General features: G+C 37.9%; 1 protein-coding gene across 1 annotated transcript; it reads left to right on the forward strand.

The window, feature by feature from the left end:
* The first annotated feature begins 3,536 nt into the window (after positions 1-3,536).
* LOC119733031 lies at positions 3,537-10,250 on the forward strand. Its single transcript, XM_038206611.1, has 3 exons — positions 3,537-3,570; positions 4,463-4,744; positions 9,322-10,250. The coding sequence occupies exons 1-3, from the start codon at positions 3,537-3,539 to the stop codon at positions 9,951-9,953; spliced, it is 948 nt and encodes a 315-aa protein (XP_038062539.1). The 3' UTR covers positions 9,954-10,250.
* The last annotated feature ends 4,911 nt before the right edge of the window (positions 10,251-15,161 follow it).

The raw sequence follows: 15,161 nt of genomic DNA on the forward strand, positions 1-15,161 counted from the left end.
TAAAAGAAACTTTTGTGTGTGAGAAATACATGTATGAAGGACTTGATCAAAATATTTTGACAGCTTATTTAATTTGATGGTTGAAAAAAAAACTGAGTGGAATTAAATGTATGTGAGGTGTATGCGATTGAAATTTAACAAAGTGCAGCATGTACATATAAATAGAATGCATGCACCCATCTAAGGTCCAAAACTCAAGTGTCAAGTAAATATGTACACAGATAAACCGATATATACAGATTGTACATGTACACGTATGCAGCACAACAAAAATCCCAAGCTCTATATATATAAACCATGTCACACGACTTGATGACGATGCTGTGTTTGCCCAGCGCCATCTTTACCAGATCTGCCCCATCAAAAGCCTCAACTGTTTGTGCTCTTTACGTGATAAACATCATCTTTAAAAGATTAGACTGGGGATTCAAAAAAGGTAAGAAAATATTGTCAGTTATTTTGAATGAGATTAAATGCTGGCCTACTGATACAAGTTTAGGAAATCACAGTTTGCCTGAAACAACAAAATGCGAAGAGTACACACAGTAGTAATGTTCCAACAAAACCTACAAGTATTGAGTAATAACAAGAGTGGAAACAAACCATCAGAGCACTTCAAAATGTCAGAGCTCTTCAAAATTTGACAGGATTTATTTGATGTCTTGTTTCAAAAAAATTAACTTTTGTCTGACTGCAAAAAAGCAATTGAAAGGAAATACTGGTCTTTCTTGCCCAAACTCACACAGACAGTGCAGTATTGATGAATTAATTTTATCAACTGAACGATAAATTCTCTTACACTCTGCACAAACTGGTTTCCTGCCCAAGGAATGGGTTTGGGCTTATGAAAACGTATTAACAAGTTTGATTGGATAGTCCAGAAGTAATGCGATTGGATAGAGGTAATGCTTGGGCTGTTGCCGTGTGGTGAGGCCTACTTCGTTGCAGCAAATGAATGTGGAAACATTATTCACGTTCTCAGCTTTCAATTTTGATTTTCTCATCTTTAGATTTTCTTTTGAAGTGTACGCCATCCATGTTTTCTCAGCTTTCATTTTCCCATTGAACATGTTTTAGTTTCCTTGTCCTTTGAAGATGCCTAAAGCCAATCGGTCAGCCTCAGCTCAAGCATCCGGGAAAGGGAAGGATGCCAGGAAGCTGCGCCGGTCACCTCGTTTGTTTGCTATCCAGTCAGGAGTGCGTGGACGGCGGTCACAGCTGGAGGATGTAACAACTCCGGAAGTGGGATGCCAGCAGCAAGGTTGGGACCGAGCAGAGGAGCCGAAGCTTGACCAAGTTCCTGGATCGAGTAGGGGAAGTGGACCACGCCAACGACGAATCCAGGGTGAGTCTAAGGCTCTAGCATTGCCTACCATGAACACTGAACATTTCTAACTTACTGACTCAGACATGGCTGATCAGGTTAGTGTATTTGGTAGTAATACGAGGCATGACACTTCCGTCACTCACCTTCGCAATAGCCAGCCTGTACCGGCCTCGGCACTGAGTTCCCATTCTTTATACTTAGACCAGACCCGCCGGATCTTGTCGGGTCAGGGCAAAGCACCCTCGGGTTATCAAGTCCCGATTAATGTTTAGGAAACAAATATGAAGTGACAGGTACGTTGATCTGCTGCTTTTATTTAATGACACAGCCGCGACTTCTCTAGTCAATCATCCAAATGAGAGAATCCCGAAGTTGGCACTTGAGAATGGCTCGATCGTCTGCAAACCAGATTTCCCCGCAAAACAAAATTGATATCGATAAATGGCTGACAGCATTCCACACTTTTATGGCCATTTATGTGGTGCGTTACCCTCTCCGCGTAGGTGAGCAGATCAAATATGTGGAGACAATGAGGATGGCTGCCTGCCAGTTTAGGGGCTTGGGATGGCACGTGGAGAAGGAACAGTTTCGTCTGGGCGAAGAGGCTAACCCGAGACGTTCCTGGGGGGCCACAGGACATGGAGTTGTGGGTCACGGTGGCGGCCACTACTGTGTCTGCCAGTTCTGCTCAATCTGCACCAACTGACACCGTCAATATTGCGCATCACAACAGAAGTGCAGGCTTCTGCTTTGCTTTGAACCAGGCCAAAAGTTACCATTGGGCGATTTGTTAATCTGGTGTACACTGGATCCATCCCATCAAACACCTCAACTATTTGTGCTCTTTGCGTCAAATTGGAAAAACTTGTTTTTAAGTGATTTGAGGGGAATGTAAAAGATGTAAGCAAATGTTGTCAGTTACATTCGTGTATTTTGAATGTGGTTAAATAATATAATAATAATAATCAGCAAATATTTATATAGCGCCCAATCCATCGAAAAAACAATGCTCCAGGGCGCTTACAGAGTAACATAAAGCAAATCCCTTTAAACACAAAGTAATTATTAGAATTAACAAGAAAAATGTAAAAATCAGTTTAAAATCAGCATGAAATTACAAACAAAAAATGACAAGCAAATATAGAAATATACACTATTTTAAAATACAAAGGTAAGTAAATGTAAAACAGACCAGCTGTGACCACTTATACAATAAAATGTTTGTTAAAAGAGACATACACCAAAACTAAATCCCTAAAGAAAAATAAAGAATGGGAAATAAGTGCTAAAATAAACCTTCAGGGGATAGTAAAATCTACAACAACTACAAATACATGTGTCTATAAGATCATAAAAATGCCTTTCGAAAGAAATAAGTTTTCAGCCCGGATTTAAAAACATCGATACTTTCCGTTTCCCTGAGGCACGAGTTCAGTTGGTTCCATAATTTAGGGGCAATGGCGGAAAAAGCTCTATCCCCAAATGTGCATAATCTGGTGTTACAGTGCTGTAGTCTGGTTTTATCACATGACAATCGTGTGTTTCTACATGAACTGGAACAAGTAGTATGCAGTAATTCACTGAGATAGTCAGGGGCTAGCTTACCGATACAAGTGTAGGAAATCACAGTTTGCCTGAAACAACAAAATGTAGAGTATGTACAGTGGTAATGTTCCAACAAAACCTATTGAGTAATAACATGAGTGGCCACAAAACAACCACCATTTTTTTAATTCCATGTCTTGATTAACTTTTCTCTGGTTACAAAATAGCAATTGAAAAGAAATACCGGTACTGGTCTGTTATGCCCGGTTGAAACTCACATAGACAGTGCATTATTAATTTATAATAAAATAAGTTATCGCTGTATTATAACCTTTCCAATTTCTTTTTAAATACCCTTTGGATACACATAAAATGGCTACAGCTCTAAAGAACATCGAGTGTGACATCTGTCATGGCAGATATATAAACAGCATAAGAATCGCCAGCACAGCTGTTGTGCAGAATGTCTGAAGAAATACTACACCAGCCGGTATATGGAGGTCAACCAAAGATTTCTTGCCCTTTGTGTTGACTGGAGACAGTACTCTCATCAGAGACACGCATTCAAGGCCTCAAAACAAATTTCCATTTGATGGGGATATATTTGAGGAGGTCTCACACCAAGAAAAGGTGGTTAGTTCAGTGAAACAGACACCAGAAGAAGATGAGTCTAAATGCCAGAAACACAAGGGTGGCATGTGAGAGATACTCTGCTGAGCTTGTAACTGTAGTAAACCACTGTAAACCAAAACATCACTACACTGACTCTGGACAGGCTTCTGTCTCACCACAGACATCCAAGGTCGTCAATTGCTACTCAAAAGAGGGGGGTGGGGGACATACTTTGACCAGAACAAATGCGAGCGCAAAGAGCAAAACCTAATGGCGTGGGGGCCCACAAAAAATGTATGGATTCTAGATGCTCTGTGGTCTGATCTGAGGCAAATGCTGAATACTTTAACCAATGTTTGAGCACAAGATCATCATTTTAACATAATTAATGGCGTGGCCCCCCCCCCAAAAAAAATATTTATGCATTCTAGATGCTCTGTGATCTGATCTGAGGCATATGCTGAATACTTTAACCAATTTTTGAGCACAAGATCATCATTTTAACATAATTGTTGAGTTTGAAATCATTGACTCAGATATTCTGAGCTATACGTATTTTACAACGTTTATTTGCAGACAGGAAAGGGGTGGTGGTGGGGGAGGGGAAAACGACATCCCCACCACTTTAAAAAGTGGGGACCCCCCACCAATTGATGCCCATGCAGACATCAAAAGATTTGAACACTCTTTGTCCACTCCACCACAAGCTTAATTAGCGGAGGTTTACACAGAACGTCACAAAGACTGTGAAAGCTGTAACAGACAAAGCGGATAAAATAAGAGCTTAGATAACAACTCAAGAAACAAAGATGATTGACAAAACAAACAACTCCAGCAGGATCGCAACAGAACATATGATAAGCATCAGTCAATACTGACATCGATGCTACTAAGTAAACAACATTCGCGAGGGACATCCCAGGATATCATTATAACTGCATCTGACACTGATTTGCTTTCCCTCTTTCCTATCATCAGCAAAGAGCCAAACTCCTCCCCAGATTGATCCCAAGCTTTCATATCTGAGCTTCACCCCGGGTCAGAGGATTGGTGACATCAATCTGGGCAAGCTGGCCGTCAAAGGCAAGTGGGAGATGCTACGTGAGTTTGGTAAAAGAGGAAGTGGTCCAGGAAAGTTTGATGGGGTTGTAGATATTACTGCTACTCAACCTGGTGAGATTGCTGTGGCAGACTATAGGAACAAACGAGTGGTCATCTGCAGCAATGAGGGACAACACAAGGGAACCATTCCCCTACAACGTAAGTTTCTTTCATGCACATGTCCATCAACACAAACTTTCATAATTGTGTGGAAATTAAGTCTTCCATGTGCACATGCAGATCTGACAACTGAGAATGAAAACCAATAAAAAAACTGGCAAGGAATTGATGCGCTGGCAGTGCAAATTTGATTTTGTTCTCCCAGCAACTTAACTCTTCATGTCACCAAAAAAATTCTTATTTAGGGGGTCTGTAACCTTTAGAAAAGAGCGAAGTTACCTTTAGGTTGTTTCACAAAGAAACCAATCTGCCCTGTGAGTAGAGTGTTCTAGGCCTGATCCCTTTATTAAGCCCCCATCAAGATCAGCCTTCGGTTTTCTCTTTGTTCTTCTGTAGTGTTCGTGTTGGTGCTTTGCTTTTTTATGGACAATAATGCAGGCCCAGATAACCCAATAGGCACAGTAAGCACTGTGCCTACATGTACAAGTAGGTCCTACGAAAAATTTGGGGGCCTACATTGTTTTTTTGTACACAAAATTTTGGGGCCTACGAAATACCGCAGTGTGCCATTAAACACAAAAATAGGCCTACCCACACACACCCAAGTGTGTATTTGCTTACAATTGGGGACCCTTTATTGTCCCTATTTTGCTTGGTCTTTTTAAGACCAAGCAAAATAGGGGTTAACCTTCTGGGGTTAACTGTCAAAGTTTTTTGGTGAATTCAAAATACTGCGAAAGCAGCATGAGTTTTAAAACCAATGGAATTTCTCCCTTACGGTTCAAAGTACATTGTATGAAGACAAAACATTGTAAAACATGCACTGTTGTACAAAGTTGTGACAAAAATGGTGATATACATGTACAATGACGTCACAGATTATCAAATAAAGAGTGATTTAAAGAGATACTGCATCCTGGAAAGCACCCCATTGGGCTACAAAGAGCATATTAACGTCCACACAAACATCCTTCCTAAACCCTCCTGGATGATTGAGGATGACTGGTGTTTGAAGAAGAAGAGGATTTTGGAGGATTGAGGATGGATGTATTTTTGAGGCAGGACTGTCTGACAATTTTGAAGGATTCAGGTGCTGGGTATCCTTCATTTGAACATGAAGTGCAATTTTTTTGAGGATTTTGAAAGAGGATGCATGCTTCCTGAGGGTTAGGGTTAAAAGTTGGCAGTGTGTGTGTTATTCTTGCAAGAATGAATTTCGGGGGTCATAAATTTTGACTCTCAAAATTGAGCTGTTTAGGTGCAGCGTGAATCCTGTCGCACACGTACACAAGTCATAGTCTCACACACAGGATACCATATATTTGTGTACATTGAAATCGTCTGACATCATGGACACATATACAGTATAAAGCTTGTTTAAACTTGTTTGAACAGTTTTAAAACAAACATTTTGTTATTTCAGGACAATGTGCCCCTTCAATGTCAAATCTTGACAACATTAATGTTCAGTATTATAAGGTTCTTTTGATGTGAGGTGGTAGACATTGAAATTGCCTTGAGCATCGTATTTGACTCCCAGGCACAAAACTGTTTGACCTTTGCTTTCAGGGTTACCGGATATGCAATGATCGGGGAGTCAGGTTGGCGTAGCGGTACTTTCCTCGCCTTCCACCGCTGTGACCTGGGTTCGAATCCCGCCTAGGACAATATGTGGATTGGGTTTTCAGTCCCTACCTGATTCCGTGGGTTTTCCCCAGAATATTCTTCTGGGCTTTTCCTCCCACCTCTAAAACTGTAACTTCTTCTCATTGTCTTCTCTCCATTTATCCATCCTGTTATTGGCGCTTGCGCTGTTGGATGTGGCTAAAATAAAATTTAAAACAATTTTAAAAATATAATGAATGTAACTTGAAAACACAAGCAGTTTACTACAATAAAACTTATTCAGGAAATGTTCAATGACAAATAACACTAGACTTATGTTTGTGGGCAAACACAGGGCTGTTTCGGTAACTTTTGTTCGACATATGTGACATATTTTCAAGACCATCCAGGAAGGATGTAGGTATACTAAATTGTGGCATATAAATATGTGATGACAGTCTCATAGGGCTTTAAATTATTACATCCCATGTTACGTAATGACATCCTGATGACGTCACATTAATTTTCATCTGAAATTAACTATAACAACCTGCTGCTAGAGGGCGCTCTAACATTTCATGACGTCACCGTTAATTTAGAATAAACTAGCCACAACATACATCATTGAAAGCAATTCCACATCTTTAACCAATTTCAAATTACAAGTCACTTCCAGTTTCAACAAGGAAGGAAGGGTCATGTGATTTTGCGCATAATATCAAAATTGAAGACCCTGGATTATTCTATCAATTCCCGCAAAACTCAAGTTTAGGTTTCTCACGGTTGATTTTATATTGATTTTCATAGATTAGATCTACATACATTAATCTATAACGTAACGTCACATTTATATCATCGTGACGTCACTTAAATTTCATCTATAACACATCCCTTTCTAAAAATGTACATGCCAGGTTTCAACCAAATCGGACCTGCAGTTTTGGAGATATAGGCTTTCAAAATATGAACCTATATTGTGAAGTCACGTGACTGGTGATGTCATGATGACACAGCAGCAGGTGCTGGTCTAAGCGTGTGCCAAAGGCAATCGGGTTGATTTTAGTGCCCAAAGTGCTGGGCACAATGAAAACGTGTACAAATGCTATGGACAAAAGTCTGAAAAAGAAAAAAACAAGAACAAAAAAATAACTTTAAAGAAACCTAGACTTATGTTTGTGGACAAAAACAGGGCTGTTTTGGATTTTTTTTGTGGCAAGTGACCATGGAAAGTTTCATGTATAAGTTACATCCAGGAACTAGTGAATATAATATGTGATTACATTCCCATAGGGCTTTGATTTTTGACATCACATGTGACATCATAATGTCATGATGACGTCACATCAATTTTCATCTATAACTATATTTTGTTTGTAAATAACAACTAAGCCATAGCATACATCGTTGAAAGCAAGTTCACATCTTTCACCAATTTTAAATTTCAAGGCACTTCCGGTTCAACCGGAAGGAAGGGTCACGTGATTTTGCACATAATATAAAAAAAAAATGAAGACCCTGGATTATTCTATCCATTCCTGTAAACGTCAAGTTCAGGTCTCTTACGGATGATTGTATATAGATTTTCAAAGATCTATTAATCTTTAACGTGATGTCACGTGACCCATGATGACGTCATCGTGACGTCACTTCAATTTTCATCTATAACACATCCCGGTTTAGGTACATACCAACTTTCAACCCCATAGGACCTGTACGGTAGTTCAGGAGATATAGGCCTTCAAAATATATTTATTTTATATGACGTCATATGTCACATGATGACGTTGTCATGACGTCGAGTATTCATCTATAAGACATCCTGGTCTAGGTAAATACCAACTTTCAACCCAATCGGACCTGCAGTTGTGGAGATAGAGCCCATCTGTCAGATCTAGCCGAATTCTGCTAGAAAATGGTCACAACAGAAAAATTGCATATAATGTGACGTCACGTGACACATGATGACGTCAATGTTCGAGGATCAACTGCAGATGCTGGTCTAAGTGTGTGCCGAGTATAAAGGCAATCCGGTTGATTTTAGAGGCCAAAGTGCCAGTAACAAAAAAACTTGTACAAATGCTATGGGCAAAAATGACTGGAAAAAAAAAAGAAAAAAAAATCTTAACGAAAACAAGGCTGTTTCGGCCAGTTGCCAAAACAGCCAATAAAAACCATGAGGGCACCAGTGTAGCTTAAGTAAGCTCTAGCGGCATGTTTCAATAAGTTATATTTTTTTTCTTGGTATTTAAAGACCATTTGTCAACAATTTTTCAAATTGCTCATAAATATTCTTTGGACAATAAAAATACTTTCTCAAATTTCATAATGCTGACCTCATCAGACTAGAAGTCAATGTCGGGAAACTTTGGAAAAGATGCATTTAAGCCAGAAGTTACTTGACAAGTAAATAATAGTTTTTGAACGCTTGGACTAAAAATGCTTAAGTTCATTTCTTCCTTTTTTCTCTCTAAAACATACAACTGACGAATGTACTGTACCATAGTTTCACGCCCAACCACCCATTTTTTATAGACAAATGCAAACCTCAAGTAAATTCTGACATACAGCAGGCATTAGTGTACTTTGCAAGAACTGAGTTATTAATTTAAAGTTTTAAACTTTTAAACTAAAAATTGCTCTATATTTTGTTCAATGCTTCATTTGAAAATCTAATAACTTTTTTTAGCTAAAAAATAAACAGTTAAATACAAGACTAAATATATTTGTAAGGTTTGAACCATGAGAATAGCACAGAGAGTACATGTACATCGAGGTACAGGTACAGGCACATGTTCATGTATTTGCAAACAGAGTCTCCAAGACGTGCCAGTTATTCACAACATGTATGGTGGTTGGAGACAACACAATGTTGATGTACTACTTGTACATGACCGGGCTTTGAGGCAGGCCATGTATTCATTAGGTATGTTGTATTTCATGGGGACTGAGAATAGTGACAGTGCATTTACATACTGTGCATATGTTACATTTGAGTTCTTCTTTACCCACAGGTCCACTGGCAGTTGCAGCCATCCACAATCCTGAGCAACGCTTGCTTGTGTTGGAAGATGGAAGCAAGTATGTCAAGGTGTTCAACATGAAGGACAACACTCTTGACTTCAAATTCCCAACGGTAGCACCGAGTGAGGTTGAGGAGACACAAGTGAACCTAAGGAGCACAACAGTCAGGACAAACGGTATTATTTTAGTAGGAGACATAGAAAGAATGGTGTGGACTGAACACAGACCCACTGATGGTGAGATCCTACACACCATACCAGTGCAGACTCCACCTCAATTCCTGGCTGTTGATGACGACACTGATAGAGTTGTGGTCAGTGGATTCCACACAAAGAAAGTGGATATTACCGACTGTAAAGGTTCTATACACACCACCTTCAAACCAACTATCAATGGTGGGCCAGTGTGGTGTGATGGTGTATGCTGTGACAGCTCAGGCATCTACCTTGCAGTGGACCAAGGTGCAGCTGGCACTGGTCATATTCACCACTATGACCAAGATGGCAGGTTTCTTGATTGCGTGGATCAGGGTCTGTGTTTCCCACTTGGAATCACATTCACATCCAATGGCCAGCTGGCAGTGGCTGAACACTACTTCATCAAGATGTATCACAAGGTGTGATGTCATCCAACATGACATTGGCTAGCAATCATCATCATCCCAACAGCAAATGTTGAGGATGAAATTGTCCAGTCATTACAGCACCAATCAACATTCATGTCCCAGTCATATCACATCTCTCCTCAAAAATCCAAACTGCCAGATCCCTCTGATGTGAACCATTTTACCATACAAATTCTTAAATAAACAGTGCATCAATTACATTTTGTTACTATACAAAGTCTTATATAAACAGTGATTTGACTACAGCTACATTAGATTTGATTGGGGGACAATTTGTTTTAATCTTACATGCATGATGACTTGAATCGATTGTTTGTCTAAATTAAAAGGTAAATTTGAAAGGAGAGGGGAGTTTAGTGGGTGTTGAGGAGTTTGAATGTAATGACCCCCGCCTCCTCAACCCAACACCCCTCCCTCACCCAGTACATGGATTGCCATCAATCTATCCAATACTTACCAACTTTCTGTGGTGTTTATAAAACCCGGCTTCCTTGTGGCTTCCGCTTCATCTCTGGCTCTAGATTCCTAAGAATCCTACCACATTCAAACTCAGTGAAAATGCACCAACCAACCATTGGCCTTGTGTGACAGGATTTTGTGTCTGTAATGAAGAAAATGGACCAATATAAAGTTTACATCAGCGTACAAAAATCATGAATCCCAAAGTCAAAGCCAGGGACAAAGCCAAGATTTCATAAACACAATTAAGATTCTTAAATTGTTCCTGATGGAAGTTGCTGTATATATTCTGCTATCTTTATAAACAAGACTTGAGAAATGTTTAGGATCATTTCGTTCTTGAGATTTAACATTCTTAACATTTATTTTGAATAATTATAACTTTACAAATGCATTACTCAGTTCAATTTTGTGTTAGGATTAGTGTTCAAGATAATGCATTACTCAGTTCAAATATGTGCATATTAGTGTTTAAGATAAGCCTTTATTCACTCAGTTAATTTTGTGTTACTTTTTTGCAGTTTCATGTACAGATTTAATTAATAAAACGCTGCTTTACAAGTCAATTGGCTTGTCCAAATGTATCCTAAAGATGAGTGACAAAGCTCATTCTATTAATGTGGTTTCAGATCTTCATTCACAGAATGGAGAATTGTGTTGACAGTGTTCATGAGGTTTATTTCTTGACCTCATCAGAGGCTTTAAATAGTACAAGCCAAAGCTGGAGACATAGCCAAGATTTCGAAAACTCCCTGGGATTCTGAAAATGGTTCCTAATGGAAAATCTACATGTAATCCATTATGTATTGTGCTTTTTAATAGAACTTTTGAGACAGTTTTACAAGCACTTCATCCTTGAGAAGTATTTTGTGATATACATTTTAAGCATGTACGTTCAGCACGACAGTTAGTACTCAGATTACTGTTCAATAAGCCTTTATTTACTCAGTTTTGACATTACTTTTTGCAGTTTCCGTTTACACATTTGAATTTACGATACGCTTACATGTATATTGAAGATAATTTACTCATTGAAATGTTTGCTAAAGATGAGTGAAAATTAATTTGGTTTCCTGTCTTAATTCACAGAATTAAGACTCATGTTTATCAGAATGTTTTTATCTTAATTTCAAATTTTGTTGACATTTGTTCTCAGACTGTCAAATATCCCTTCAGTTTGAATGATTAGAAATCAATTCGACTGAAGCTGAATTTCAGAAAGCTATACGGCCTGAGTTGCCTTGATTTTGGCCTGACTGCCACCTTGAAAAGGTCCCACACGTGCGGGACCTTTGTGGGACCTTTTCAAGGTGGCACACAAATAGCAAATTTCTAATTCACGTTTTTCGTCACAATCCATTTCAGAAAACTTGAAAATGAACAAAAATCATCAATTCAGTTTGTGTTTTAGCAACAATTATTTATTTGTTGCAAAGTATAAATCTTTTGTAAAAAAAAAATAAATGTTCAAGTAGACTTTTAAGAGTTTAACAATTCACCACTGTATGTAGATCTTAGTAGTCACAACAAGACTTTGTAAATTCCCTTTATGTGTATATTCTTCAATTTGTTCCTAATAGAACATATACATCTACTCATTGTATACTGTGCTATCTTTACATTACATTTTCTGATAATAGAAATTACAGCCTGTACGTCTAATTATTCTGTATTTCTGTTAACTTCACTTTTTAAAGCCATGTAGGATCATTTGCAATTACCCAGATAAGCACCTACCGATTTAATGACAGAAACTTCAAAGTGAAGAACTATAGGACTGGTAACAAACACCCTGTGAAATAATTCCACCTGAAATGGTATTGTCAGAAAACAAACATTGAAGGTGGTTTCAAAATGGGGTGCCTACAGAATCCAGTTACGAGATCCAAAGGCTTGTGCATTATGTTTTCTCTGTTTTCTCCAATTTACATAGTAACCACTCAGCTAAGACTTGAACAGAATGCTTGTTATGCACCCTACTTAAAATATTGAACACTTTTGTTGCCTCGGGAAAAAAAAAAAAAAACCTGCAAAGAGCAAATGATCCTATGCACAATATACCTTTACACAATCAAAATTACTCAAGATTACTTTAAAAATTAGTCTTTTAATATTCACTAAGTTTCTTTAAAAAAAACCTTTTCGTACATTTTTGCAAACTTTACTCACAAGGGATTATCTTGATGGAAATTTTTACTATTTTCTTTGAAGGTTACAAATTTCAAGTGTGAAGGTTGCCAAACATTTTAACAAATTTTCAAATCAATGGTATTGAATTTCAGGAAGCTATGGCCTCCGTTGCCTTGATTTTTGCCTGACTGCCTCCTTGAAATGTCCTTGCCCTTTCAAGAATTAAATTCCAGATCTCTGTTTTCATTGTTGTACCTATTTGGTTGCCATTTCAACTTGAAATTAATGAAAACAATTATACTAATCACTGCAGTTTTTAGGTTTAACAAAGAATTATAAATTTTCAAGAAACTTTTCAAACTCTACTGTAATTAATTCTATTCAAATTTAATGTATAATTTTGAAATGAGCAGAAATAAATGCATTCATCCTTTTTCATGTTTTTAGTCCCTGGGATAAGGCCATTTATTAGCAAAATTGTATGATTAGTCTTTTAAATATTATTTTGTTGAACTAAACCTTATGACATCCCAAACTCTGACTTGCACAGCTGGTATTTGTGCCTTCCAGCTCAAACAACTGTAATCTCTGATGCTAAATTTGTGGAAAACATCTTAAAATAATGTTTTGGGCCACTGCTCTCACCAAAAATGGCTTCATCGTGACCTGTTTTCTCTTTTTACCATCTTGATAGGATGGGTAAACATGGCTGGTAGTAGTAAGGGAGGCGGGGGTGCTGGACTTTTGTCATAGGTCTGTGGGTAGTACAGGGCCATTAATGAGAAGTCAGGGTACCAGACTTTGTCATAGGTCTGTGGGTAGTACAGGGCCAATGGGAAATCCCCCGATCTCAAGAAAAAAAAAAAAAATAAAAAAATCTGACGCCGGGAGAGAGAGAGAGAGAGAGAAAAAAAAATATCTGACGCCGGGAGAGAGAAAAAAAAAAAAAAAAAAAATCCTGACGCCGGGAGAGAGAGAGAGAAAAAAAAAATATCTGACGCTGGGAGAAAAAAAAAAAAAAAAAAAAAAAAAAAATCTGACGCCGAGAGAGAGAGAGAAAAAAATAAAAAAATCTGTCATCGCTAAAATGAGGTGATGTCACCACCACGTGACCTTGAAAAATGTGGGAGTCACCACCACGTGACCTTGAAACGTGTTGAGGCACGATAAAATTTTGGCGTAAACAACGCGACCTTGAAACGTGTTGAGGCACGAATGAGGTGAGTCTGATTGCTTATAAATCTAAAGTCTGTCTTCCAAAAAAAATGAGAAAAAAAATATTATATTTCCTATAATAAAATGGAGAGTAATATGTTTAGACCGACCGTCAAAGGATATTCTAAATGGAACAAAGCCACGCTGCGTGATTACGTGCAGCGGTATAGTATACCACACAATGAAAATGTTTCTCTTACTCGTAAAGTTTACATCGAGGGGATAAAACATTATGAAAGTAAATTTAAAAACTTGAGGAAAAAGAAACTTTATGAGCTCAAACAGATTGTAGACGAACACAATCTAGAATACGTACCGACGGGTTATAAAGGACGAGTTTTGAAAAAAGATTTAATCTCGGCGATTAAAACATACAGACAACCCGAATACTTTACAGAGTCAGCTTTTAGAGAAACGAGAAGGTTTAGAAATTACTACAGAAACTGGGAATTAAACCCCAGACTTTATAACCACGATTTAATCAAGTTTTTTGATTCGCACAAGGAACAAATAGTCAATAAAATCAAGTCTGAATTGAGAGAGCTGAGAGGTTTAAAAATGGAGCTCACAATCAAAATAAAATACGAAAAAACCAAACCGGATGGTACGATCGAAACGATCGAAGCTATTCATTATAGCAAGCAAAAAGCCGTTTTAAATCAAAGTCAAATAAAACAAGCTTTAAAAGAAGAGATCGACGAGCTATTCAAAAAGGATGAAAGGTATACGAATCAAGGATCGGGTTGGGTTTTAAAAAAGATAATGGCGTTATACATCAACATCAACAGATATAATCCAGCGAGAGGTAGTTCCTACATAGACCTACCCGAATATCTTAAAATTAAGAAGGCGATGATCAACATCAAAAACAAAGACGATGAGTGTTTGAGATGGTGTTTGAGAGCTGCTCTTGAGTTGTATACGGATAAAGTAAAAAATCAAATAAGAAATAATCCTAATTATAAAATTCATAAAGAAGAACCTGTTGTATACACCAAAGACGACGGACTCAGTTTTAAAGGTGTTGACTTTCCAACACCGGTCGATCAGATAGCCAAGATAGAAAGACAAAATAATTTATCGATAAACGTATATGGTTATGAGGGTGAGATATATCCATTATACGTGTCTAAAAACTACAAGGGGAAAGAGATCGATCTGCTTTTGATTTCTAAAGGTGACAAGCATCACTATTGTTGGATAAAAGATTTTACGAGGTTGATATACGACGTTACGAAACATAAATGTAAGAAATATTTTTGTCGAAGATGTCTTTGTCATTTTACCAATCAAAACAAATTAGACAAACATATCACCGATTGTAAGGGTATAGATACACATCCATCAAAGATTGTATTTCCTCTGGGTAAACCAAAATACATAGACGGGCAACCAAGTGAA

Source organism: Patiria miniata, unplaced genomic scaffold, assembly GCF_015706575.1.
Source record: "Patiria miniata isolate m_02_andy unplaced genomic scaffold, ASM1570657v1 HiC_scaffold_25, whole genome shotgun sequence".
NCBI classification, from domain to species: Eukaryota; Metazoa; Echinodermata; class Asteroidea; order Valvatida; family Asterinidae; genus Patiria; species Patiria miniata.